We start from the raw sequence: 25,825 nt of genomic DNA on the forward strand, positions 1-25,825 counted from the left end.
ATTTCGGCTGCAGAGCACAAGGCACTACAAGCACTCCAGGAAGACGAGGATATAGTGGTCCTAGCAGAGGAAAAAGGGAATGTGACAGTGCTGATGAAGTCAGAAGATTATTGGCAGAAGATCGACACTCTCCTGCAAGATTTTGCTTACAAACAAGTGGGAATGGACTTGACTGCATCAGTGACACGAAGGACCATCGAGTTGCTCAATAGCTCAGGACTAGAAAAGAACACTATCAGAAGACTGTACCCGAGGGCACCAGCACCACCACCACGCCTGTACAGCGTACCAAAAAATCACAAGGAGGAGGTTCCATTACGTCTGATTTTAAACACAATAAGTGCACCAACATACGGCATTGCCAAATGTCAAAACCACTCATAGGGAACTGTCCCCACCATGTGAAAAACTCGGTGGAATTTGTCAAGGTACTGCAAGAAATGCAGTTGTATGAAGAAGATCTGTTAGTCAGCTTCGATGTGACGTCATTATTCACACGGGTGCCCCTGGATGATTCTCTAGCACTGCTGGAGGGACACTTTGATGAGGACATAGTCAAACTGTTTCGGCATGTACTAACCACCACCTACTTGAAACGTGTACTAACCACCACCTAGTTGAAATGTGGTGGGAAATTCTACGAACAAATAGATGGAGTTGCTATAGGTTCTCCCTTAGCACCAAGCATGGCTAACTTATACATGTGACACTTCGAGGAAATAGCTTTGACACGGCCCCACTGAAACCAAAAGCATTTTACAGATATATGGTAAAGATAACTACTTGAGTTCCTGCAGCACCTCAACGGTATACATGAAAACATCAAGTTTACAGTGGAAATAGAGAAATTTGGAGGCCTACCCTTCCTGGACATCCTGGTTACTAGAAACACAGGAGGCACACCGGGACATTCGGTATATAGGAATGAAACAAACACAGACCTACATCTCAACGCTAGGAGCTGTCACCATCCAGCGCAACGCAGCTCTATACTTAACACCTTGGTACACAGGGCGAGGTCCATTTGCGACAAGAAGAGCTTACCGAGTGAATTACAAGATCTAAAGGAGACCTTCAGAAGAAACGGCTACAGTGAGAAACTAATAGGAAGAGCTATGAGGAACAATAAGAGGAGAGGAAGAGAGAGACCAGAAGAGGACGGCTCAAAAGGTTGTGCTTTCTTGCCATATATGGTCAATGTCGAAGATCGTGAGAATCCTTAAGAAGCACCAAGTGAAGACTGTCTTTCACGCAGCAAAGAAAATCAAGGATATTTTTGGATTGACCAAAGACCCACTAGGACTGACACCGGGTGTTTATAGAATTGAATGCGAATGCAATAGATAGGGCAGACGCAATGTTGCATTACACAGTGCCCTACGGAACACATAAGAAACGTGCGTCTTGGACTGGTTGACAAGTCCGCGGTGGCGGAACACAGCAGCAACGAAAAGCATACCTTCGAATTTAAAGAAACAAAGAAGTTATGTAGCGCCAGTGGATTTTGGGATTTGGTGATAAAAGAAGCAGTAGAGATACACCTGCATGAAAATTTAATTAATCGAGAGAGTGGGGTTACCATTTCATTACAGCTTGGGGGATGCAATTAGGAAAATTCGGCAAGAACGCTCCGGTCCGAAGGGGACCGCGGCCTGCGCTGATATGAACAGACACCAGCCGCCAAGCGCCCAGTGTGATTCCGCCGGCACATGACTGGTCGGCGGCTGGAATCTGATAGCGGTCCAGCGGCTACAAAGGCATATGGCAGACAGCATCCTGACACTTCGCCAGTAGATGATGGATACGCAATCCATTGAAACATTGCGACTAGAAGACAACGCCACTAGGCTGATAACCCGTGAAGATTTCATAGCAAGACAGATCACATTTAAGTTACCAAGTGCTGGTAGTAGAACCATTCAACAATGTGTTGCTTGTTCCTGCACAGTCGCCATGTGCTAGTAATATGACTGTGCTGCAGCATCTCAACAATATGTTACTGTTCCTGAACAGATTGTTGAACTACACATTCAGAAGAAGAATGGGAACTTCGAAGAATGCCTGTTGCACACAGTGTGCTGAAAACTCTGGTAAACACTATGATCAGGAATTTGACGTGTCAGAAGTGCAGACAAAAAATGGTTCAAATGGCTCTGAGCACTATGGGACTCAACTGCTGTGGTCATAAGTCCCCTAGAACGTAGAACTACTTAAACCTAACTAACCTACGGACAGCACACAACACCCAGCCATCACGAGGCAGAGAAAATCCCTGACCCCGCCGGGAATCGAACCCGGGCGTGGGAAGCGAGAACGCTACCGCACGACCACGAGATGCGGGCAAGTGCAGACAGTGTTCTTAGATAGCAGCAGGAGCACTGCCATTGCAGAAGCTGTAAACACACACCATATCTGCACATCTTCATTAGAAGTGTGGCATTTCAGCTAGCATATGTACAAAAACAGTTAACCAATGCTTCTGGCTGATACACTCTCAGTCCCCCTCACTACTTTACTCACAACCTCCCAAGGACAACTGTGTATTCAACTGGCTACGTTAGTGGTAGAAAACATCCTGAACAAAGAAGATCTAAGCAGCAAATTAGGTTGGGCTAGAATATAATGTCAAAGAGGTTGTGTCGGTAAGAGACATACATATGTGTCACTACCCCAAAAACAAAATAGCATGTTGGTTTGCCTTTGGAAAGCAATACTACATGGCATGGATTTGACAGCTCCATACTAGGTTTCTGGAGATGGTATCCTATAGTGCCCCAGATGTGCTCCATTGGTACAGATCAGGTGAATTTGGTGGCCAAAACTGAAGCATGAGTTCACTGTCGTGCTCCTCAAATCACTATTGCAAGGATTTGGCTTTGTGATATGGAAGTTACTCTCCTGGGAAGATGCCGTCACCATTGGTGCAGGTGGTCTGCAATAATGTTCATGTAGTCCACAGATGTCGTGGTGCCTTCAATTAGTACAACAGGTCCCACAGAAGCTCAGGTAAGTGTCTCCCATAGCGTAATACTTCTGCCAATGTCCATGGCACAGTGCATTTTCCAGCAGCTATTCACATAAATGGTGGCATGTCAGGACACAGCCACCAACCTCGTGTAATAATAAAACGTGATTCATCCGGCCAGGCGACGCATTTACATTGATCCATGGTCCAGTCTCGATGTTCCTGTGTCCACCGCAACTGTAGTTGACAGTGATGTTGGGTCAGCGTGGGAACACATAGGGGTTGTCTGCTACAAAATCGCATGTTCAACAATGTGTACTGAATTGTGTTCAACAATGTGTGCCGAATTGTGTGGTCCAAAACACTTGAGCCTACGCTAATGTTGTACTCCACTGTCAGACCTGCCATAGGTGGTTGCCTGTCCTGCCTTACATATTGGGCAAGCCAACGACCACTACGTTCTGTGTGAGGCATACCTGGTAACCTGTTCATAGTTTCACCATCTTTGAACCACTTCCCATAGATGGCAGTGTGAGAAGTGGCCAATTTCACTTGTCCAAGATGTTCATTCCCAGGCACTGGACCGTAAAAACCTGCTCTTTGTCAGAGTTGCTAATGTCAGTGGATTTCCCCATTTGTGGTGCAGCTCATCACTAAAATGATTCCTTATTCATTTCTGGTCTGTGTATGTACTATCCTTACTGCAGAACATACCCACAACACCAGCTGCTGACATTCAGTCTCTCAGTGGACAGTGGTCATAATGTTTTGGCTGATGAGTGTATATGGTAAAACTCACCACTTGCATTGGGAGGTATGGTGCCCAAACATAGCAGAGCCCAATATTTGTCATTTTGTAGGCATGTCTGCAGGTATAATTACTTCATTCCTCAATAGATACATAACTGTCTGATGTCGTCCAACTTCACACTAATATTGGGTAGGAACACACTGCATCTAAGGTTATGATGCCTCGTTCACATCGCTTATGTGGAAAGGTGTCTCAGCTTCAGGGCACATGTGTCAATCGAGTCATTCACAACACCAGAGATGTAACACAGCTTCTGCATGAACAAGGAAGGTATTTGAGTTCGAACAAAGGTATCTGCATGAAATTTTGCTTATAGGACCATCATGTATCATCCAATGAGCTGGTGAATGTCATTTTTCTTCAAGTTTCTGCAAAAATGCTGTAGATGTTGGTTAGGTTAGGTTCTCGTTTCTTAACTGTTCATTCTATAATATCGGGTCTGAATGCCACATTGGTGACACTGTGACACTTTTGAAGTTGTCCACAGGCTCACCAATATTGTAGCCAGTGTTCTACCATGCATAACGAAGCATTGGTCTGTAGACTTTTTATTTATTTATTTATTTATTTACACATCAAGTTCCGTAGGACCAAATTGAGGAGAAAATCTCCAAGGTCATGGAACATGTCAGTACATGAAATCAGAACATAAAAGTAATAAAAGATAAAAACAATATGTTTATGAACCCAAAAAAGTCGAGCCAGTCAACAATATGACAAGAATCAGCTTAAATTTTTCAAGGAACTCCTCGACAGAACAGAAGGAGTGACCCACGAGGAAACTCTTCAGTTTCGATTTGAAAGCGCATAGATTACTGCTAAGGTTTTTGAATTCTTGTGGTAGCTTATTGAAAATGGATGCAGCAGTATACTGCACACCTTGCTGCACAAGAGTAAAGGAAATCCGATCCAAATGCAGGTTTGATTTCTGCCGAGTAATAACTGAGTGAAAGCTGCTTATTCTTGGGAATAATCTAATATTGTTGACAAGAAATGACAGTAAGGAATACATATATTGAGAGGCCGATGTCAAAATACCCAGACTCGTGAATAGGGTTCGACAAGAGGTTCGTGAACTAACACCAGTTAATGCCCGAACCACCCGTTTCTGAGCCAAAAATATCATTTTAGAATGGGGAGAGTTACCCCAAAATATCATACTATACGACATAAGCAAAGTAGACTAATTTTCGTGTCAAACAATCACTCGCTTCAGATACTATTCTAATAGTAAAAATGGCAGCATTAAGTTTTTGAACAAGATCCTGAATATGGACTTTCCACGACAGTTTACTATCTATTTGAACACCTAGAAATTTGAACTGTTCAGTTTCACTAATCATATGACCATTCTGTGAAATTAAATGTCAGGTTTTGTTGAATTGTGTGTTAGAAACTGTAAAAACTGAGTCTTACTGTGATTTAGCGTTTGTTTATTTTCTACAAGCAATGAACTTATGACATGAACTGTACTATTTGAAACCAAGCCAGTGTTGTATACAACATCCTTTACTACCAAGCTAGTGTTATCAGCAAACAGAAATATTTTAGAGTTACCTATAATACTAGAGAGCATATCATTTATATAAATAAGGAACAGGAGTGGCCCTAACACTGATCCCTGGGGTACATCAACATAAACATCATTTCCACCCTTTTTATTGCTCATGAAAACCACACATTGCCTGTTATACCACCACACTTCAAGACCTTCACAGGTGGTAGTCCAGATTGTTGTACACATTGGTACCTCTAATACCTAGTAGCACATCCTCTTGCATTGATGCATGCCTGTATTCATTGTGACATACAATCTCAAGTTCATCAAGGCACTGTTCGTCCAGATTGTCCCACTCCTCAACTGTGATTTGGCGTAGGTCCCTCACAGTGGTTGGTGAGTCACGTCGTCCATAAACAGCCCTTTTCAATCTATTTCAGGCATGTTCGATAGGGTTCATGTCTGGAGAACATGGTGGCCACTCTAGTCAAGCGATGTCGTTACTCTGAAGGAAGTCATTCACAAGATGTGCACGATGGGGGCGCAAATTGTCATCCATGAAGACGAATACCTCGCCAGTATGTTGCCAATATGGTTGCACTATCAGTCAGAGGATGGCATTCACGTATCGTACAGCTGTTACGGCGCCTTCCGTGACCACCAGAGGCGGACATTAGCCCCATGTAATGCCACCCCAAAACAGCAGGGCACCTCCACCTTGCTGCACTCGCTGGACAGAGTATCTAAGGCGTTCAGCCTGACTGGGTTGCCTCCAAACACGTCTCCAATGATTGTCTAGTTGAAGGTATATGCGACACTGATCAGTGAAGACAGCATGATGCCAGTCCTGAGTGGTCCATTCGCCATGTTGTTGGGCCCATCTGTACCGCACTGTATGGTGTCTGGTTGCAAAGATGGATGCTTGGAGTAAAGTTGCGCGTCATGCAGCCTGTTGCGCACAGATTTGAGTCGTAACACGACATCCTGTGGCTGCGCAAAAAGCGTTATTGAATCTTGTGGTGTTGCTGTCAGTATTCCTCCAAGCCATAATCCGTAGGTAGAGGTCATCCACTGAAGCAGTAGCCCTTGGGCGGCCTGAGCGAGGCATGTCATTGACAGTTCCTGTCTCTCTGTATCTCCTCCATGTCTGAACAACATCGCTTTGTTTCACTCCGAGACACCTGGATACTTCCCTTGTTGAGAGACCTTCCTGGCACATAGTAACAATGCGGATGCGATCAAACCGCGATATTGACTATGTAGGCACGGTTGAACTACAGACAACACGAGCCATTCCTGGTGGAATGACTGGAATTGATCAGCTGTTGGACCCCCTGCGTCCAATAGGCGCTGCTCATGCATGGTTGTTTACATCTTTGGGCGGGTTTAGTAACTTCTCTGAACAGTCAAAGGGCTGCATCTGTGACACAATATCCACAGTCAGCGTCTGGCCTCAGGATTTCTGGGAACCGGGGTGATGCAAAACTTTTTTTGATGTGTGCAAATACTAGAAAACATGTGAATGAATCTTCTACACCAATGAAGTAGAAGTAACAAACTTCAAAGTGTCACAATTGCTTTAGTGGAGCATTATTTATCCAGATTACCAGTTTTGGCAAGCTATGTTGCTGTTTTCAGAGCTGTAAAGCCTATACTGAGTAGCTAGAAACTGGGTGAGGAATATCTACATAACATTTTTGACGTAATATGGATTCAAAACCTTACCCACTACAGTTCAAAGAATCTTATCCATATGTGTAGTAGTTTGTGTTATATAATAAACAGATATTCCAAGAACATGTGTATGGAATAGTATATCATCATGTTATGTAGATATTCCACACCCAATTTTGAGCTTACTCGGTGTACACTTTACAGATCTGAGGGTAGCAACGTAGTTTGTCAAACCCAGTAATCTCAATAACCATCTCTACAAAGAAGAGTTCATCGTAACTTCATTTCAGCGAATTGCAATACATGAGTAGGGTCAGTAACCAATTGCTGACCCATCAGATGCTACGACACACAGCTAACTTCACAAAATACAACTTCACATACATGCTGCCTGTCTCTACTGGCCGCGCAGTCTGAGGCATCTTGTCACGGTCTGCGCGGCTCGCCTGTCAGAGGTCCGAGTCTTCCCTCGGGCATGGGTTTGTGTGTTGTCCTTAGCATAAGTTAGTTTAAATTAGATTAATTAGTGTGTAAGCTTAGGAAACTATGACCTCAGCAGTTCGGTGCCATAAGTCCTTACCACAAATTTCCATTGTCTCTACTGGCGGCAGGAAAAAGTCGAATTCGGCATAGCATACTTAGTGGTTTGCAGATAAAAGAATATCACTAGTGCAGTAAGAGACCTTTAAATGACCCCTCATAGGATTGTGGTGTAAGAGCCCAAATATTTTCCTTGTGAGAGATATCACTATGAAGCTGCCCAGCTATGGTTTAACTGAGCAATGTGGCTCATTACTGAGGCTCTAGACTCAACACTCGGGAGCATGTTAGTTCGTATGTGTCCAACTGTCCAGATTTAGCTTCCCAGGCTTCTCTTACTCACTTAAGCCAGGTATTCAGATCATCTCTCTGAAGAGGACATAGTTGATTTCCTAAGCATCCTTCCCCAATCCAGTCATGTACTCAGTCTCTAAAGACATCATTATTGACAATATGTTAAACTTCAGTCACCCTTAATTTCTTTTTCCAACTGTGATTTATACAGATGTTAGCTGTTCACAGGTTCATATGTTTTCCACTCCATCCATAAACAAGCTTTGCTCTACTTATGAACTCGTCAGTGACAGTTAGGAATCTGAAAAATTATGGTGGAAAATTAAATTATTATTTACTAATTTTGTTGTTTAAATTGACTAAAGACGGACATAACATGACTGTTGCAATTACCTACAAGTGTACATAGTTACTGGAGGTAAAGTGTATAGAAAATTAGTAAAATACCGGTGTTTCGTTACAAACCATGTAATTATTGTGCAAATTATATTAAATAAATGTAAATGTCATGTGACTAGGGCCTCCGTTCGGATAGACCGTTGGCAAGTCTTTCGATTTGACGCCACTTCGCCGACTTGCGTGTCGAAGAGGGTGAAATGGTGATGATTAGGACAATACAACACCCAGTCACTGAGCGGACCCAGCCAGGGTTGAACCCGGGCCCTTAGGATTGACATTATGTCACGCTGACCACTCAGCTACCGGGGGGCGGATGCAAATTATGTTATACATTAGTGAAAGATGTTGTGAGAACCTGAGAGAATTCTAGTCCTCCACAAAATCGCTAAGTAGGGCAAAGTCTTCTATTCAGTCAATTGTCTAATTTTCTGGTGTGGCAGTAGAAGACAGCAATATGAAAGCTGAAATTTTTATTTCTCCATTTAAAAAACATTTGCACAGGGTGATAGTACAGACATACTATCTTGCGGCCATCACACAGACTCACATATGGAGGACATAGAAATGACATCCCTGGCGACGAGAAGCAACTAATAAAGCTGTAAACAAATCAAGTCCCCAGGTCTGGCTGGAATCCCAGTTTGACTTTACAGAAAATACTCTTTGCCTTTGATCCCTTACACACCTTGCATTTCTCGTGAATCTCTTACCCAGTGCAAAGTCTGACACAACAGGCAAATTTTCTGTCACTAGATTTTTCAGAAAGCGTTTGACATGATGCCTCATTGCAGACTGTCAATGAGGGTCCAAATAGGTTCTCAGATATACGAGTGGCTCGAAGGCTTTTTAAGTAATAGAGCCCAGTATGTTACCCACAACAGCAAGTCTTAGTCAGAGACAAAGCTATCGTCAGGAGCGCCCCAGGAAAGTGTGTTGTGACCACTCTTTTCCTCTACATACATAAGCAATCTGACAGATAGTTTGAGCAGCAGTCGGTGACTATTTGGTGACGACATTGTAGTATATGGGGAAGAATCACCATTGAGTGACTGTAGAAAAATACAGGATGATTTTGACAGAATTTCTATTTGGTGTGACGAAAAGCAGCTTGTTTAAATGTAGAAAAATCTAAACTGATGCAAGTGAGTAAAAATAACAACACTGTAACATTCAAATACTGCATTTAGTAGTGTGCTGCTAGATGCAGTTGAATGGTCAGCTTAGGCGAGTTCTACAGATATGCTCCATGAACTCAAATGAGAATTCATTGTGGGAAGAAGACATTCTTTCTGCAAAATGCTATTGAGAAAGTTCAGAGAACTGGCATTTGTGGTTCATTGCACAAAGATTCTACTTCCACTAACATTCATCTCATGTAAGGACTGCAAAGACAAGATACAAGACATTAGGATCCATATAGAGGCATATAGATAGTTGTTTTTTCCCTCTCTCCATTTACGAGTGGAACACAAAAGGAGATGACTAGCAGTTGTACAAAGTATCCTCTGCCAGGCACTGCTGGTAGCTTGCAGAGTATGTGTGTGTAGTCACAGATGTCATAGAATAAATATTATCTTTCAATCTGTGTTGAATAACATTTTATGCGTATCATTGAATACATCACCAAAAGTAATCAATTTTTGCAATGTAACTGGATAGATAAAAAAAATCTACTCACAAAGTGGTGGCAGGAGAAAATACACATAAAGGTAGTGAAAACTGCAAGCTTCCAGGGCCGGTGGCCGCATCTTCTGGCAGAAGGGTTGAAGAGGAAAGAAGAGGGGCGAAGAAAAAGGACTTGTGAGGTTTCATTCTCATCCCATTTGGCATTCTGGGCGACCTTTCCGAACTCTCCGCATGTCCTAAACTTCACCAGTCCTTTTCCTTCACGCCTCTTCCTTGCCCATACAACCCTTATGCCAGAAGAAGGAACCATTGGCTCCAAAAATTTGCAAATTTCATTATCTTTATGTGTGTTTTTTTGTGCTGCCGCTTGATGAGTAAATTTTTTATCTATCCAATTACATTACGTTAACATTGAATATGTTTCAATACTCACTTTGTGTTCGTTTATATGCATTGTTTTCTTTCTAGGCCGCCTGGTTGATAACAAACAGAACCAGTTGAACAAAGATGAAATGTTAAATATGATAAGACATGGTGCAAATCATGTATTTGCATCAAAAGATTCTGAAATTACTGATGAGGATATAGATACTATACTGCAGAAAGGAGAAGCCAAAGTGAGTTAACAGTGAAGATTCTCTAGTTGTTACTTATATAGTGTTAAGAATGCAAGGAGACAACATGACTGGCTAATAATTACCTGTGGGAGATGGATAATATCTCTACTGGGGACAGTAAAAAATATGTAGAACAGGGAAAAAATGAAAACCTTTGGTGAAGGTGGGGGAGGGCCAGTTTACCTAAACTCTAACAGTAGCATCTCCAGGTTGGAATACCAACAGTATTAGGAAAAGGATAAATTTCTACTCACCGTAAGGATGACATGTTGAGTTTCAGACAGGTATGCAGAAGAGACTGTTACACATTTAGTTTTTGCCCAAGGCCTTCTTCAGAAAATAAACGACACAAGTAAGCACACCTCGCACAAACATGATGACTGTCTCTGTCAGCTCGGACTGGGCTCCGAGCTGTCGGAGATGGCTGTTGTGTGTGCATTAGGTGTGCTTGATTATGTGACTGTGTGTGCTTTCTTTTCTGAAGAAGGCTTTGGGAGAAAGCTGTATGTGTAACAGCCTTTTTGTTGTGCCTGACTGCAAATCAGGGTGTTATCTTTCCAGTGAGCAGCAACCTATCCTTTTCCTAATATTGTTGATTACCCAAACTCTAGGTTGAAAGGGACCCTTTTGTTTTGAGAGCAAGGGGAATCAATCCCCTTTACATATCTGAAGATGGAATATGAAGAACAAAAAGTTAGGCTCAATATTTTCAGTTGTTGGGAATAGAAGTTTCACATCCTGGCCAACCAAACCATTCTGTCACCTTACAATTTTAAACGTTTGCTCTTTATCATGTCCTGCTTAGACAGTGTCATTTTTTTGTATAAACCATACATTGTAGTGTTAAGTTTTCAAATTTCAATTGTGTGTTAAATAGAAACACAAGGAAAATAATTTCTTTCTTTCTTGGAACTGGATAGCAAAACCCATCCACATTACTTGTATTAGTGTTGAATGTAGATGTTATACACATTATGTGTCTTTCATCTGCCTGCAGACGGAAGAACTGAGGCAGAAACTGGCAGGCCTGGGAGAATCTTCTCTCCGAAACTTCACAATGGATACATCGACAGCGGACTCGGTTTACCAGTTTGAGGGAGAAGATTACAGGTTAGATACAGTAGATGTTTGATATCAAGTCTAGTACACAATTATAATGTAATTGGGTAGATAAAAAAATCTACTCGTCACGCGGCGGCAGGGGGAAACACACATAAAGGTATTGAAATTTGCAAGCTTTCAGAGCCAGTGGCTCCTCCTCCTGGCAGGAGGCTTTAGGGGGGAAGGAAGAGGGGTGAAGCAAAAGGTTTTGTGGGGAGGTTTAGGCTATTTTAAGCTCCACCTTTCCTGCCACCGCTTTATGAGTAGATTTTTTTATCTATCCAGTTACAGAATATTTTCAAAGATTCATTATTTTTGTCAATATTCAAAGGCAGTAAGTTTTAGAATGTCCAGCTAGGTTGACAATTCCATTTTTATTATACTATTTCAGTGACTGGCTCTGATGTCTTCGCAGGCACAGAACTTGATGAAGTCAGTTGGATTCATCACCTAAATAATTTGCGTAAAATAGAATTGTCGCTCCTGCTGTAGACCCGGAAGCATAACATCCATCAGACATTCAAGAAAAAGCTCAGAAATCGATGTTTCATTAATTTGATATCATTATCAGATACTGGAATGACCTAGGCATCCAAACAATAATGCAGCATTATGATAGAGTAACTAAGTTACGGAAGACATAAATGGGATAGTGGAAAGGTCTTTGTAGAATATAAATAATGGAAGGAGTAAAGGCAATAACTTGCCATGTTGGTGAGACATTGAGTGATTGATAGTCATGTCATATAAACAAGACTGGGAATGTTAGTAAAATTATATTGTCCCAGCACTGGAGCTCGAGTACCGTATTTACTCGAATCTAAGCCGCACTTTTTTTTCCAGTTTTTGTAATCCAAAAAACCGCCTGCGGCTTAGAATCGAGTGCAAAGCAAGCGGAGGTTCTGAAAAATGTTGGTAGGTGCCGCCACAACTAACTTCTGCCATCGAATATATGTAGTGCTACACAAGCATGCTTTGTGGGCATAAAGATAAATACTGGCACCAAAACTTTTTTTCTCCGCCCCTTGTTTCGGCCACTGCATTTTCATACATTATCCAACGAAGTAAATACAAATTCCGTATTGTTCATCTTCGAATGTAGCAGAATTCAATGTACTACGAAAATCCGACTGGCAAGACCGTTAGGGATGTTTGTCAATATGGCCAACTCTACGTTCGGAGTTTTTTCCTACCTGTGAGAAGAGATGGTTGCTAATAGGAACCTGATAAAATGTGAATCACATGCAGTATTCTCTTCACCATAAGAATAATACGAAAATAAACATTTTGCCATGTATTCTTTCATGTTTGCTGCTATCTCATTTAAATCCTGTCTGCCTAATAAACTACGAAACTAGAGTGAAAGAACAGCAAACGCGGAAGAATATACGTATCCTGTCATGTTTATATTCGTATTATTCTTATGCCTAATAGTGATATAGTCAGAAATGAATCACGGCAACTGACTAGATTTTAAATGTAAGATGACTAATTTCTGTGCAGAATTTGATGTACTAAATAAGCGGCCGCAAAGATTTTCAAACAGAGAAAAATTTGCGCCTAACTCCTGTTCAACCCATGTGTACGGAGCAGGTTTTCAGCTATACAGTTTAAAATTATTACATGATCTGTAGATTAGACCCACTGTCCCGTTAAAATATGTGATGATTGACCTGCACAGCATTCCACACCAAACACTAATCTTTTGTGCATGAAATGGGTACTCTTACAGTGGATTTGGATTTCCTGTAGCCCAAATATGAGTTTTGTTCCTTTGCATATACAGTTAGTTGGAACTGTACCTCTTCAGACCAAAATGAATCATTGACCTTTTCCCCACCTGGAATTACAGATAAAGTGTGAACCATTGACAGAGAGCTATACTTTTTCTGTTATTTTCATGTAACAGCATGTGGAGAACAAGAACTGTGTAGAACTGCATCTTTAAATGCTTGTACAGTGCTTTGTAAGCACTGTCAGTGAAGAGACCAGGGTCATTATACAATTGTCATTCAGACTTTGTGGGAAGCTTGCACATCAGTTAATTTTTCTAGTGTTAATACTTAGTCAGGCACTTCTGTCTGCATCACTGTGTTTCCTGTCTTCTGTAACTTGTCGTACAGGAGCTTGATGTGAATTTGTACTTCTGTGAAGTTACTCTGAGTCTGCATTGTAACTGGAACATCTAACGTACTGTGTGACAATGGACACATTCTGGTGTAATGTATAATCTATTTATTACTTACTTAAGCAAGGATCATACCTGCAACAAAAATGAAACATTCTACCATGTGGTTGTGTCATTACTTGAACATTGTAACAATGGAAAGAGCAGATGGCCTCCAAATGCTGTCCACTGTTTTATAGTCACACAGTATCAAACTGAGAGTCCTACACTGTGGCTTGTAATTTGAAGCTCCACTGTGGCTCCTAATTTGAAGCTCTTCCCACTAAAACATGTTCAATCATTTCGATATATAGGTTCATAAGTTTGTGATCATTTGTACTGGCCACAGATATATTTTTGTTAATTTGTATTCTCCTCTGTTGGTGAGCAAGATATACAAATATATGCGAAATGATTTGTTTTAAGACGATTTCTGTATATTCTTTACGTATTTTTTGGAGACTAAATGTTTTTATATTTCAGAGAAAAACAAAAAGTTTTGGGAATTGGAAGTTGGATCGAACCACCAAAAAGAGAGAGGAAGGCTAACTATGCTGTGGATGCATACTTCAGAGAAGCTCTTAGAGTGTCTGAGCCTAAAGCTCCCAAGGCAAGTGTTTGAACTTCTTTTTTCCCCTATTCATGACCCATATTTATTGGGGTGTGCTTATACTATACTAAGGAAATATGTTCTTTTAGGGACCATATTAATATTGTGGTAACTTAATACTAGGATTTCACTGTTAACAATTATGTAACAAAAGAAGTTGTTGCTTCATTCCAATGTTGGTGTCACATGCTTAAAGGGTTAAAACGTTTCACCTAAAAACTAAATATGAAAGTAATTCAGGTATGGTGCTTCCAAATTTGAGTATTTTACATAAAATTTCTGTTTGCTTCTCATCGTTTCAGAAGCAGGAGCAAGTATTTTGACCGTATTACATGTGGTTTCTTCCTTACGTGTGACACGTTCTTTTAATGTGATACAGCAAAAAGTTAAATAGAGTTTGATTCATCAGTTATCAGTATGTGAACTTCTGTGATGTTTGGTAGTTTATAATTCTGGTTTCATTATTAGAACTAAAATAATTTACAGAAAGCGATGCATATCTAGAAAGTTGAAGCAGACGATATGAAGCACACATGACGTGTGCAGCTCTTGTGATTGAGAGTAATGAAGTGAAGTGCACTGCAATATATGACCACATATACTGAAATAAGGACATAGCTAACATGTACAGTTCTTGAGTCCTCCATTTGGAAAACAAAGGACAAAAGCCAGATCTCTTTAAGCCCATAAAATTAACAAACATCACACACACAGTTCTTATTTCTTTTTAAAAGATTAAACACAACTTTCCATCATTCCTGTCTTCAGTTTCACTTTCTCATCCGAGTAAAGTTCTCATACTGCCTGTAACATTTTACTCATCCAGTTTGGTTTGTAATTTCATGTAAATGTGTAAAACAATTATAAATAAGCTACAGGTTTGTGTGTAGATCTTCTGCAATTACATTACTCCATGAACTATGAAGGTTATTTATGTTAAAATGGTAGGTAATTTATTGGGAACAAATTTCAGTTTATTTGCAGCATATTTCTAATTTATAATCTCAAACCATCTCATTTGTGATTTCTCTTTTTTAGCTTTAATGTTAGTGCTAACAAACCAAAATACAAACAGTTGATTGAAGATAATGTCAGTCTGTGAACACTCAAATTTCTTAACAGTTTGATTGACACACTGTGTCTCATAACTATTCAGGGCAGGTCAACAACAGGAGCACCTCCCTTTTTTTTTTTTTTTTTCCGTGGTCACAACACAGCAGGTATCAAAAATGTTCACTTGAACCATTATACTGAAAGTACAGTTTGGCTAGTCTCAACTAAAGTTTTTAAGTCTGCTCATACTTTGACCTTTTACTTGATATTGCCTTAAAAGTACGAGAGAGAATTACCGTAGTGACATCCTCCCCCCCCCCCCTTCTGCATTAAAAGGGGGAGGAATATATAACTTACCAAACGAAAGCATTGGTATGTTGGTAGACACAATAACAAACACAAACACACACACAAATTTCGAGCTTACGCAACCCACGGATGCTTCATCAGGAAAGAGGGAAGGAGAGGGAAAGACGAAAGGATGTGGTTTTTAAGGGAGAGGATAAGGAGTCATTCCAATCCCAGGAGCGGAAAGACTTACCTTGGGGGGGGGGGGGGGGGGGGGGAGACACTCGCACGCACACACATATCCATCCGCACACACACAGACACAAGCAGACATATGTAAAGGCAAAGAGTTTAGTCTCAACTAAAGTTTTTAGGTCTGCTCATACTTTGACCTTTTACTTGATATTGCCTTAAAAGTACAAGAGAGAATCTAGAGTTGCTTTCTAGTTCACCTTTATCTCTTCCCACATATTTTTATTTTCATTTGAGCCTCATGTTACACTTTCCACATTCTAATACCATGTCACCCTCACAACAACCCCATTAAGTTTTATTTACATTCCCTCCACAAACATGCCTTCACTGTAGCCAGATTACGCTCACATATTTTATTTACTCAGGCTTGTCTGACATTTGGCATTACCCCCAAAGCCCTCACACTTAAAGTTCCCATCTCTGGCTGTAACCCGTCTTTCCATCAGTCCCTATACCAGTTCCAAACTGAACAATCCATAGCCCTCACCCACCTAATCCTTCACGTACACATCAACTCAGCCAATGAACACACCCGTCAACTCCTATCCTTAATAAAAGTCCTCAATCTTTTCTCTCCCACATCCACACTGGCTGTTCAGAGCATCCTCCTACAGGCCAGCCGCAAATTAGAACTGCATGCCACCCTCCACCTCAAAAAGCTATTCAGTCTCCTGGTTTCCCACGTCCAGAAAGGCAACTCGCTCGCCCTCCACAACCTTTCCAGCAAACCTCAACCTCCTCTCATTGCACACAGACCCAGTCTCTCCCATCTACTCAATCTCCCACTTCCAGCTCCACTCCCCCCAAAACCTCAAAATTCTAATCAACACAATCTGGAACCACAACACCCCAATTCAGTAATTAACCTTTCTTCCAAACCTCTCTCCCAGTCCGAAACCTCTGTCCTATCCAAAGGCCTCACTTTCAGCCCTACTCCCAGATTCAACCCAAACAGCCCTCGTCAAAGATTTACTGTCCTACAATCGTACTCTCTGCTGGAAATATCACTTTGCCATGAAGAAAAATAATCCTAATCCTACTCCTAATGATCCAAGTCCCCAAGACACTATCCAAATTGAACCCTGCCTGGAACTGTTCCGTCCTCCGTCACAGCGGGACCCACCTCCTCTTCCTCAAAATCACCTTCTCCAAACCTTCCAGGAATTTCTCACTTCCAGCCTTGCCTCTCAATCCTTCTTGAAAAACCTTAAGCCTACTCCCAACATCCCCACAGCTGGAGCCCAGGCTATCCGTGATCTGAAGGCTGACCGATCCATCGTCATTCTTCCGGTAGACAAGGGTTCCACGACCGTGGTACTTGGTCGTCGGGAGTATGTGGCTGAGGGACTGCGTCAGCTTTCAGACAGCACTACATACAAAGTTTGCCAAGGTAATCCCATTCCTGATGCCCAGGAATCCTCAGAACCTTAGGCCCCCTACAAAACCTTTCACCTGACTCCATCAACCTCCTGACCCCACCGACACCCCGCACCCCTACCTTCTACCTACTTCCTAAAATTCACAAACTCAATCATCCTGGCTGCCCCATTGTAGCTGCTTACCAAGCCCCCACAAAACGTATCTCTGCCTACGTAGCTCAACACCTTCAACCCATTACAGGCAGTCTCCCATCCTTCATCAAAGACACCAACCACTTTCTCGAACGCCTGGAATCCTTACCCAATCTGTTACCCCCGGAAACCATCCTTGTAACTATTGATGCCATTTCCTTATACACAAATATCCCGCACGTCCAGGGCCTCGCTGCGATGGAGCATTTCCTTTGACGCCGATCACCTGCCACCCTACCTAAAACTCTTTCCTCATTACCTTAGCCAGCTTCATCCTAACTCACAACTTCTTCACTTTTGAAGGCCAGACATACCAACAATTAAAGGGAACAGCCTTGGGTACCAGGATGGCCCCCTTGTACGCCAACCTATTTATGGGTCGCTTAGAGGAAGCCTTCTTGGTTACCCAGGCCTGCCAACCCAAAGTTTGGTACAGATTTATTGATGAAATCTTCATGATCTGGACTCACAGTGAAGAAGAACTCCAGAATTTCCTCTCCAGCCTCAACTCCTTTGGCTCCATCAGATTCACCTGGTCCGACTCCAAATCCCATGCCACTTTCCTCGACGTTGACCTCCATCTGTCCAATGGCCAGCTTCACACATCTGTCAAAAAAAGCCCAAACTCTTTGCCTTTACATATGTCTGTTTGTGTGTGTGTGTGTGTGTGTGTGTGTGTGTGTGTGTGTGTGTGTGTGTGCGTGCGCACGCTAGTGTATACCTGTCCTTTTTTCCCCCCCAAGGTAAGTCTTTCCGCTCCCGGGATTGGAATGACTCCTTACCCTCTCCCTTAAAACCCACATCCTTTCGTCTTTCCCTCTCCTTCCCTCTTTCCTGATGAAGCAACTGTGGGTTGCGAAAGCTTGATATTTGTGTGTGTGTTTGTGTGTTTTTTATTGTGTCTATTTACCAGCGCTTTCCCGTTTGGTAAGTCACAGCATCTTTTTTTAATATATTTTTCCCATATGGTATTTTTCTTTCTATATATATTTTAGTAAAGGAAAAGGATACTGTTCATAACCAATGAAGTCCTCCTAGAGCCTAAAATACTATTTTGTTTCTATGTCAATCAGTATAAACTTACTTTTAATTTTTCCTAAAAGTGAACTGACAACCTGCATTGTCCATTATTTTTCAGAAGCAAAATAGTTATCAATGTGTGTGTCATTTGGTGACACAATACATTTTAAAGGTGGATGCTGATGACTGTGCTTAATTACTAGACAACTAAGAGCAGTACAGTGAGTTAAAAAGTGTTAAAACTCTCAGTGGTTTTAGAATGGCTATTGGGAATTAATGTTTGTTGAGAGAAATATTGTCAGTTGAAGGGTTTAATTACACCACTATTAACTAAATGCAGAATTAAAAATAATCTTAATTAAGTTGGTGTACTTAGTTTCTTGTAATGGTGCTGACTTTCACTTTATGTATAAATGTATGTAAATCCACATGTATTACAGCCTTCAAAGTTCCCACACGTATCATAACATTTAAAGTTCACTCCTCAGCTCCTTGTGCTATTGCCTCACTCAGCCCATGTGGGTACAGTTGAGAATTGTTACTTGTGTGCCTTAAAATTGAGGCACAGCAGATTGTAAATTACTGGAGAGTTCACAGGCATCTTCCGGTCGCAGCATATTTGTGAAATTGTGTCACAGTTGTAATTTATTAGGGTATTTATGAAACTTGCCATTGCTTTTGTTACATCGTGTGTGTAACCCCCCCCCCCCCCCTCCCAAAAGGGCATTGTGGAACATATCACAGTTCACTTTTTTTAATGTATGTAGTAATGGATTGTATGCATAAAAATAGGAGAAGGCATCAGAAGTCTATGGATGTAGACATGGTTGGACATCCAAAGGTATGCTGTTTCCAGTACTTGGGGTTTTTGTTCCTAAATATAAAATTGTTCACCAAGCAACAACTGTTTCTTTCTTGTGTCCTTAGGCTCCTCGGCCTCCAAAGCAGCCAATTGTGCAAGACTTCCAGTTTTTCCCACCACGTCTCTTTGAATTATTAGATCAAGAAATCTATTACTTTAGGAAAACAGTTGGTTACAAAGTAAGTAAATACCCATAACTCATTGCTTGAACATTTTTCTACACAGTAGTTGCTACTTGAATTGGTGTTTCATTAATTAAATTTTGGTGCAACTCCTGAAAGGTTCCAAAAAATCCAGAATTAGGATCAGATGCCTCACGCATCCAGAAAGAAGAGCAGAGGAAAATAGATGAGGCACAGCCACTAACAGAAGAAGAAATAATGGAGAAAGAGAAACTTCTTACACAGGTAAAGTGCTTGGTTTTATCCCACTGATAAGTAGCCTAGGTTGACACTACGGCAAAAAATAAACCAATTTACAATTGCTACAGGGATTCACAAACTGGACCAAACGAGATTTCAACCAATTCATTAAAGCGAATGAAAAATACGGGAGAGATGATATAGAGAACATATCAAAAGAAGTCGAAGGAAAGACTGCGGAGGAGGTTTTGGAGTACAGTCAAGTATTCTGGGAACGGTGTCACGAGTTGCAGGATATTGACAGGATTATGGCGCAAATTGATAGAGGAGAAGCTAAAATACAACGGCGTGCCAGCATCAAGAAGGCTCTAGATGCAAAGGTAATTCATAAATTTGTATTCCCACATACTGTGTAATCTACTGAACACTGCATTGTATTATCAGTACTTTGAAGGAAATACACCTTTGTTTACATTCTCTTCATGGTACAATCTTTCTAATCTCAGTGGTCGTAAATGCCTGGATTCAGTAAGTAAAAATACGAGAAAGCGAAGTGGTGGGCATTAAAAGATTCGACTGTATTTTTACTGTAGCGTTCAGTCCAAAAACTTGTGATGCAGCAGCCAATGCTGGTCTATTCTGTGCAAGTTCGTTGATCTCTGGGTGACTGCTGCACCCTGCATCCAGTTGAACCTGCATATTGTATTCAAGCCTTGGTCTCCCCCCCACATACCCTCCCCCCCTCCCAGTCCACTCTCTGCTTCCATTACCAAAGTAATTATTCCTTGTTGGTGCAGGAGCTCTGAACTTCAGCATTCTTCTGTAACACATTTCAAGAGCTTCTATTCTCTTCTTGACTCAACAGTTTACAATCCACGTTTTATTTCCATAGAAGACTACACTCCAGATGAATACTTTCAGTAAACACTTCTGCATGTTCATATATTTCTCTGGATCCCCTCCATAGCTGAATGGTTAGCATCTCTGCCTTTGGGATCGAAAGACCTCGGTTTGATTCCCAGTACCACCTCTCTCTCCCTCTCCCCCCCCCCCCCCGCGCCACTCCCCACTCATTCTCCCCCTCCCCACTCTTCCCCCCCCCCCCCCCTCTTTAAGAATGTCTGGAATGGGGTCCACTTAGCCTCATGAGGCCAAATGAAGAGCTGTTCGGATAAAGAAGCAGTGGCATTAAAAGATTCATCTACTGGAAACAATGGCTTGAAGAATTGGTGACATGCTGATCACGCGTCCAAGGATAGTAAATCCTTGTACTGCTTTATAGGCAGAAGACAGACATTTGGAACAGGCCTGAGGTCTAATCTTTGAATAATGTTTACATCACATAGTTCCCTTTTTCAGAAAGCCTTTCTTATAATTGCTGTTCTCTGTTTTATGTCCTCTTTACTTCAGACCCCAAATAGTGAAACTCATCTAAAGCTATTAATTTCTGATTTCACAGTATGGCCTGACTTAATTAAGTTACACTCCATTACTTGTGTTTTACTTTTATTGATTTTCATTCTCTGTATTTTACCTCAGATAAATTTATAATTTTGAAGATTCCATTTGAGCCAGCATTATCAAAAGTTTTTTCTAAACCAAAAGTGTTATAAATGTGGCTTTGTTTATCTCAGACCTACATTCTAGGAAAAGTTGTGGGGTCAATGTTGCCTCACATTCCTATATTTCTTATAAAACCAAACATATATTCCACCAGGTCAGCTTCTATCAGTTTTTCCATTCTTCTTTGAAATGCTTCATTTTAGTATTTTGGTTCAGTAATATGCGCACCTGCCTGCAGCTGTCTTCTTTGTTAATGGAATTATTACATACTGACAATATTTCACATGTATCATACACCGTGCTCAGTTTTGTCATATATTAAATACTGAGAAAGAGTTATATTTTGTAAATTTCACGTATTAACTCTGTTATTTGACTGGGTTCAGCTTGTGTGTTGACCTTACAGCTACTCCCATGTCACTGACTCACAGTAACCGTGCAGACCCCGCAAGTGCTGAAACAAGTACCCAGAACCCTGCATACTGCAGGATATTTGGTCTGGAACATAACATATAATGAGAATCTGTTTTGTGATTCACTTTATTTTCTGCCACTGCTCCACTTTTCATCAAAAGCGCCTCTAGACTGAGAAAGTAGCAACTGGACCTCAGTTACCATTTTATTCATGCCACCTGCATTCTCACCTTGTTAGGCTTGAAAATGCCTCTTTTTTTCCTAAAAACAGTTTTTTCCCACTGCATTCCTATTTTAGAGGTGTGCGCTTTTTCCCAGTGTCTCTTCTGTTTTTTTTTTTTTTTTTACATATGCAAGAGGTAGAAATTGTCATTGCCTTAAATACAGTCCCTGAGAGAGAAAAGTGAAACACCCAGAAGGGGAGGAAGAAATGAAATGACACTTCACAGACTGTGGAGCGTATGTGATGTTATTCTTTTGATTACAGTATCAAGTTACATTTACAAAGAATTTGGCAGTATGAGCCCACTTATCAGTATGACGTTTCACCCCCTCTAGCCCGGATGTCCGCACTGATTCGTTCAGGAAGAATGTCCTAAAGCTGTTGTATGCTTTCCTTAGGCAATTTTGGCCCACAACTGTTGTGACTGGTCTTTGAGGCATGAGCTACTGGCACTGGTACTTTGTTGACGCCCAAGCCGGTCCCATGTTCCATCGGGAACTGAAATGGGGATCTTGCTGGGCACTGTACTACATCAATGTCAAGTACCCAGTTCATGAAGATTTGTGCCACATGTGCATTAGCATTGTCCTGCTGAAAAGTCGCACCATGGCACCGTCACCTGAGACATAAGAAATGAAGATGCAGAATGTCTGTGACGTACCGTTGTGCCGTCAGAATTTACTCAGTCACCACCAGCCGTGCTGTGAAGCCATACCCAATGGCACCCCCCACCATGACACTAGGAATAATACTGCTCTGCCATTGGGAGAATGGGTCCTCCTCTCAGACCTCTGCCATACTTGTCAATGATTGTCACTTGGGATAGTGCGGAACTGTGATTCATCACTGAACTCAGTGTGATGCCATTCATCAGCTGTCTATAGTTCCCAGTCATGGCACTACTCTAAATGCAGCCCTTTGTGTTGTAATCTTAACAACAGCCTACACTGTGGATGATAATTCTCTAGTCGAGCTGCTGCCAGTCTCTGACCAGTGATGCTGCATGACACAGAATGTAGCAGGAAGTCCATTACTCATCTTTGGTTGGCAGGTGAAGGGGTTACAATGTGATTGGTGCACAGTGCGACAATCCTCCTTTGTCATGTGCAGACGTGGTCAGCTGGAAGCTTGATGACAAATGTGTCCGCCCTCAAGTTTCCGTGCTGTCCAACATTGAGCCATGGTCACATTCGAATGTCTTACAAATCTGGATACTGCATAATTCGAACGGCCAGCCAAATGGAGATCTACAATGAGCCCCCTTTCAAACTCTTGCCAGGTGCTGATAACTTTGTCTCACATTGACACATGGCATCCTCGTGTCCTTCACAGTAAATCACTCAACATCTGACACTGTTCATGCTCGTTATATACCCTGTCAGACCTGATAATAACACTAATGCACTTTGGTGACTGTTCTACCTGTCACAGAAAATTGCAACTCTAATCATTTACATACCCGATGATGGTTTGTATGGATGCAAAGTTACATTGACATCTCACCATATCTTCTGTGGCTTCCATTTTTTGTTGGGCAGTGTATGTGTCTGTCTCAACAATAATCATCTCATTTGAGTGGAATCCATAATTTGTGAACCAAGTGTTTGGGATCAAGAAAAATCCTAAGGAGCCAGATTGTGCGGACAGGAGGGATGGGAGACAGCAGTAGTTCACGCAGTTTTGTGACAACGACTCCAGGTGGATTGTCATGGTGAAACAGCACTTACTTCTTCACCAAACACAGCCATGTGTCTTCATTGTTTTGTTGAAGTTTTCCAATATCTCTCTGTGTGTACAATGCCCTTCTTGCTTTAACTGTTCCAAAATAACTTGAAAGATGAAATATGTGTCTGCTGCATGCTTATCTGCAGCAGTCATGGCATCCATCAAGCTAACAGTGTTTTCATTCCCAACTTAACAAGTGAAATACAAACTGCTGCTCCCGTGGATGCACCTATGGCTAGCACATTAGCATACTTTTATTTAGTGATGAGAGAGAATCATGTTATGGAATTCGGAGTTTGGTAACCACGCTTTCTGGGTGTCCTGGACAATCTTTATTCCATCCATGTATGCACTCATTGAGTAGATATTTATCCCTTGTCATTGATGGAAAAACATCCAATTGTGCTTTCATTTTCTCGCACGTTTTTCATCTAAAACCGATAAGGATGTCACTAACAAATTTGCAGTTTTTCCATCTTTGCAATAACTGTATATTACAGCTTACTAAACTGGATACCAACACCATTTTTTTGTGTGTGCGCGCCATCACTAACAGTAACACTAACTTGAATTAGCAGTGACATCCATCTTCATACATTGGTACTTCTTGAACCAACTTCATACATTTTCTCCTTTCCATTTGTTGTTAATTTCACACTCGGTAATCCTATTCTGTTTTATCTCCATCCTACTTAATGTTTTCTATATCTTTTATCCATTTTTACAGTGGCAATTTTGTAGCAGCCTTCTCCCTCGGCCTCTGCCTCTCCCTCTCCACACACTTCCTCCTACTTTTTCTTTGCTGCTTTCCAATTTGATTCTGTTCTTTTTCTTGCAATTTTTTTTCATGTCTTTAACCCTCAACTGGGCATCCCAATTTTTGGAACATGAGTGGGTGCATGGTGTACTTTGTACATGTGTACAGAATAGCTGTCGCTTGTGTCACCAGGATAAATCTACATGAACTAATTCACAGTTTTAATCTTAGTTTAATGAGACAACAGTAAAATAGACTTATATGAGCTACATCACTATTCAATTAAATAGTAATAAAATAAAGTTTCATTTTTGTCAGTGTGTTGCTGCGTACGACTGTTACCCACAGTAGTGATCCACTTGCAGCATTGCACAGTGCAGTTGCATCAGATCCCAGCCAAACACTTATTCAACTACTATTTATTGTGTAGACATTTGCCTCATTTTGGGATTGTGCTGCCAACTCTGACTTTGGAGCATTTTCTTGGACTGATCATAAATTTTTTCTCAACTGGCTCACTGTTTATTTTATATTACTGCTGTTCACTTGGCCTTATGACAGCACAACATATCATAGTATTAGCTAAAGCAATAATGAAGGAATTGGTATTGGCACACAATTGTAAAACAACAATGGTATGGTACAAGACTATGTTATTTGCGGTTGATGCACTTCAGACATGGTGCACCCGCTCAAGGGTTAATTTTCAGGTTTACTCTGTAGTGTCCTATGACCATTAGCTTTCATATTCTCAGCATGGTTATTTCTGTCAGATTATTGTGGTTACCGACCATTACTACCTAGCAACAAAACGTGTGCGCGCACACGTGCACACACACACACACACACACACACACACACTCTCTTTCATTACTCATATAATTTTTGTACTTGCCTGTAATTGAAGGAAATTTAAGATTGGCGTACATATCTTGAGTTTTGGCAAAATAGTTTCATGAACAGGCTTGACTAATTTCTTTAAAAAATAAGCTCTGTGCTTCTGTAAATATGTAATGATACATACTTAATACATAGTTGGTTCTTCCCTGACATTTAGGATAGTTGGCCACTAAAGCATTGTAGGTTGTGTACTATTGTAAGAAGGAGTAATCATAATCAGATTTCATTTGCAGATGGCAAGATACCGTGCTCCATTCCACCAACTCCGTATTGCCTATGGTACCAATAAAGGAAAGAATTACACTGAAGAGGAAGATAGATTCCTAGTGTGTATGCTTCATAAGTTGGGTTTTGACAAAGAAAACGTTTATGAAGAACTTCGAGCTGCTGTCAGGTAAGGACTGTGTGTGGTGATGCCTATTCTCTTCCCAGGTAGCAGCAGTGATCAGCAAATCATATGGTTTACAAAAAAAAAAAAAAATAAATAAATAAATAAATAAAAACACTTACTTTCAGATCCAGAGGCTTGT

At 41.2% G+C, this 25,825-nt stretch overlaps 1 protein-coding gene across 1 annotated transcript in view; it reads left to right on the forward strand.

The window, feature by feature from the left end:
• The window catches only part of LOC126175096 (chromatin-remodeling complex ATPase chain Iswi), a 130,538-nt gene that overhangs the window by 95,739 nt on the left and 8,974 nt on the right, over nucleotides 1-25,825 (forward strand). The window contains exons 13-19 of the mRNA XM_049921639.1: nucleotides 10,276-10,424; nucleotides 11,422-11,534; nucleotides 14,176-14,302; nucleotides 19,417-19,530; nucleotides 19,633-19,758; nucleotides 19,842-20,093; nucleotides 25,529-25,689. Of these exons, the coding sequence (XP_049777596.1) occupies nucleotides 10,276-10,424; nucleotides 11,422-11,534; nucleotides 14,176-14,302; nucleotides 19,417-19,530; nucleotides 19,633-19,758; nucleotides 19,842-20,093; nucleotides 25,529-25,689 (1,042 nt within the window). The remainder of the gene's footprint in view (nucleotides 1-10,275; nucleotides 10,425-11,421; nucleotides 11,535-14,175; nucleotides 14,303-19,416; nucleotides 19,531-19,632; nucleotides 19,759-19,841; nucleotides 20,094-25,528; nucleotides 25,690-25,825) is intronic.

This window comes from Schistocerca cancellata, chromosome 3 (assembly GCF_023864275.1).
Source record: "Schistocerca cancellata isolate TAMUIC-IGC-003103 chromosome 3, iqSchCanc2.1, whole genome shotgun sequence".
Lineage (NCBI taxonomy): Eukaryota > Metazoa > Arthropoda > Insecta > Orthoptera > Acrididae > Schistocerca > Schistocerca cancellata.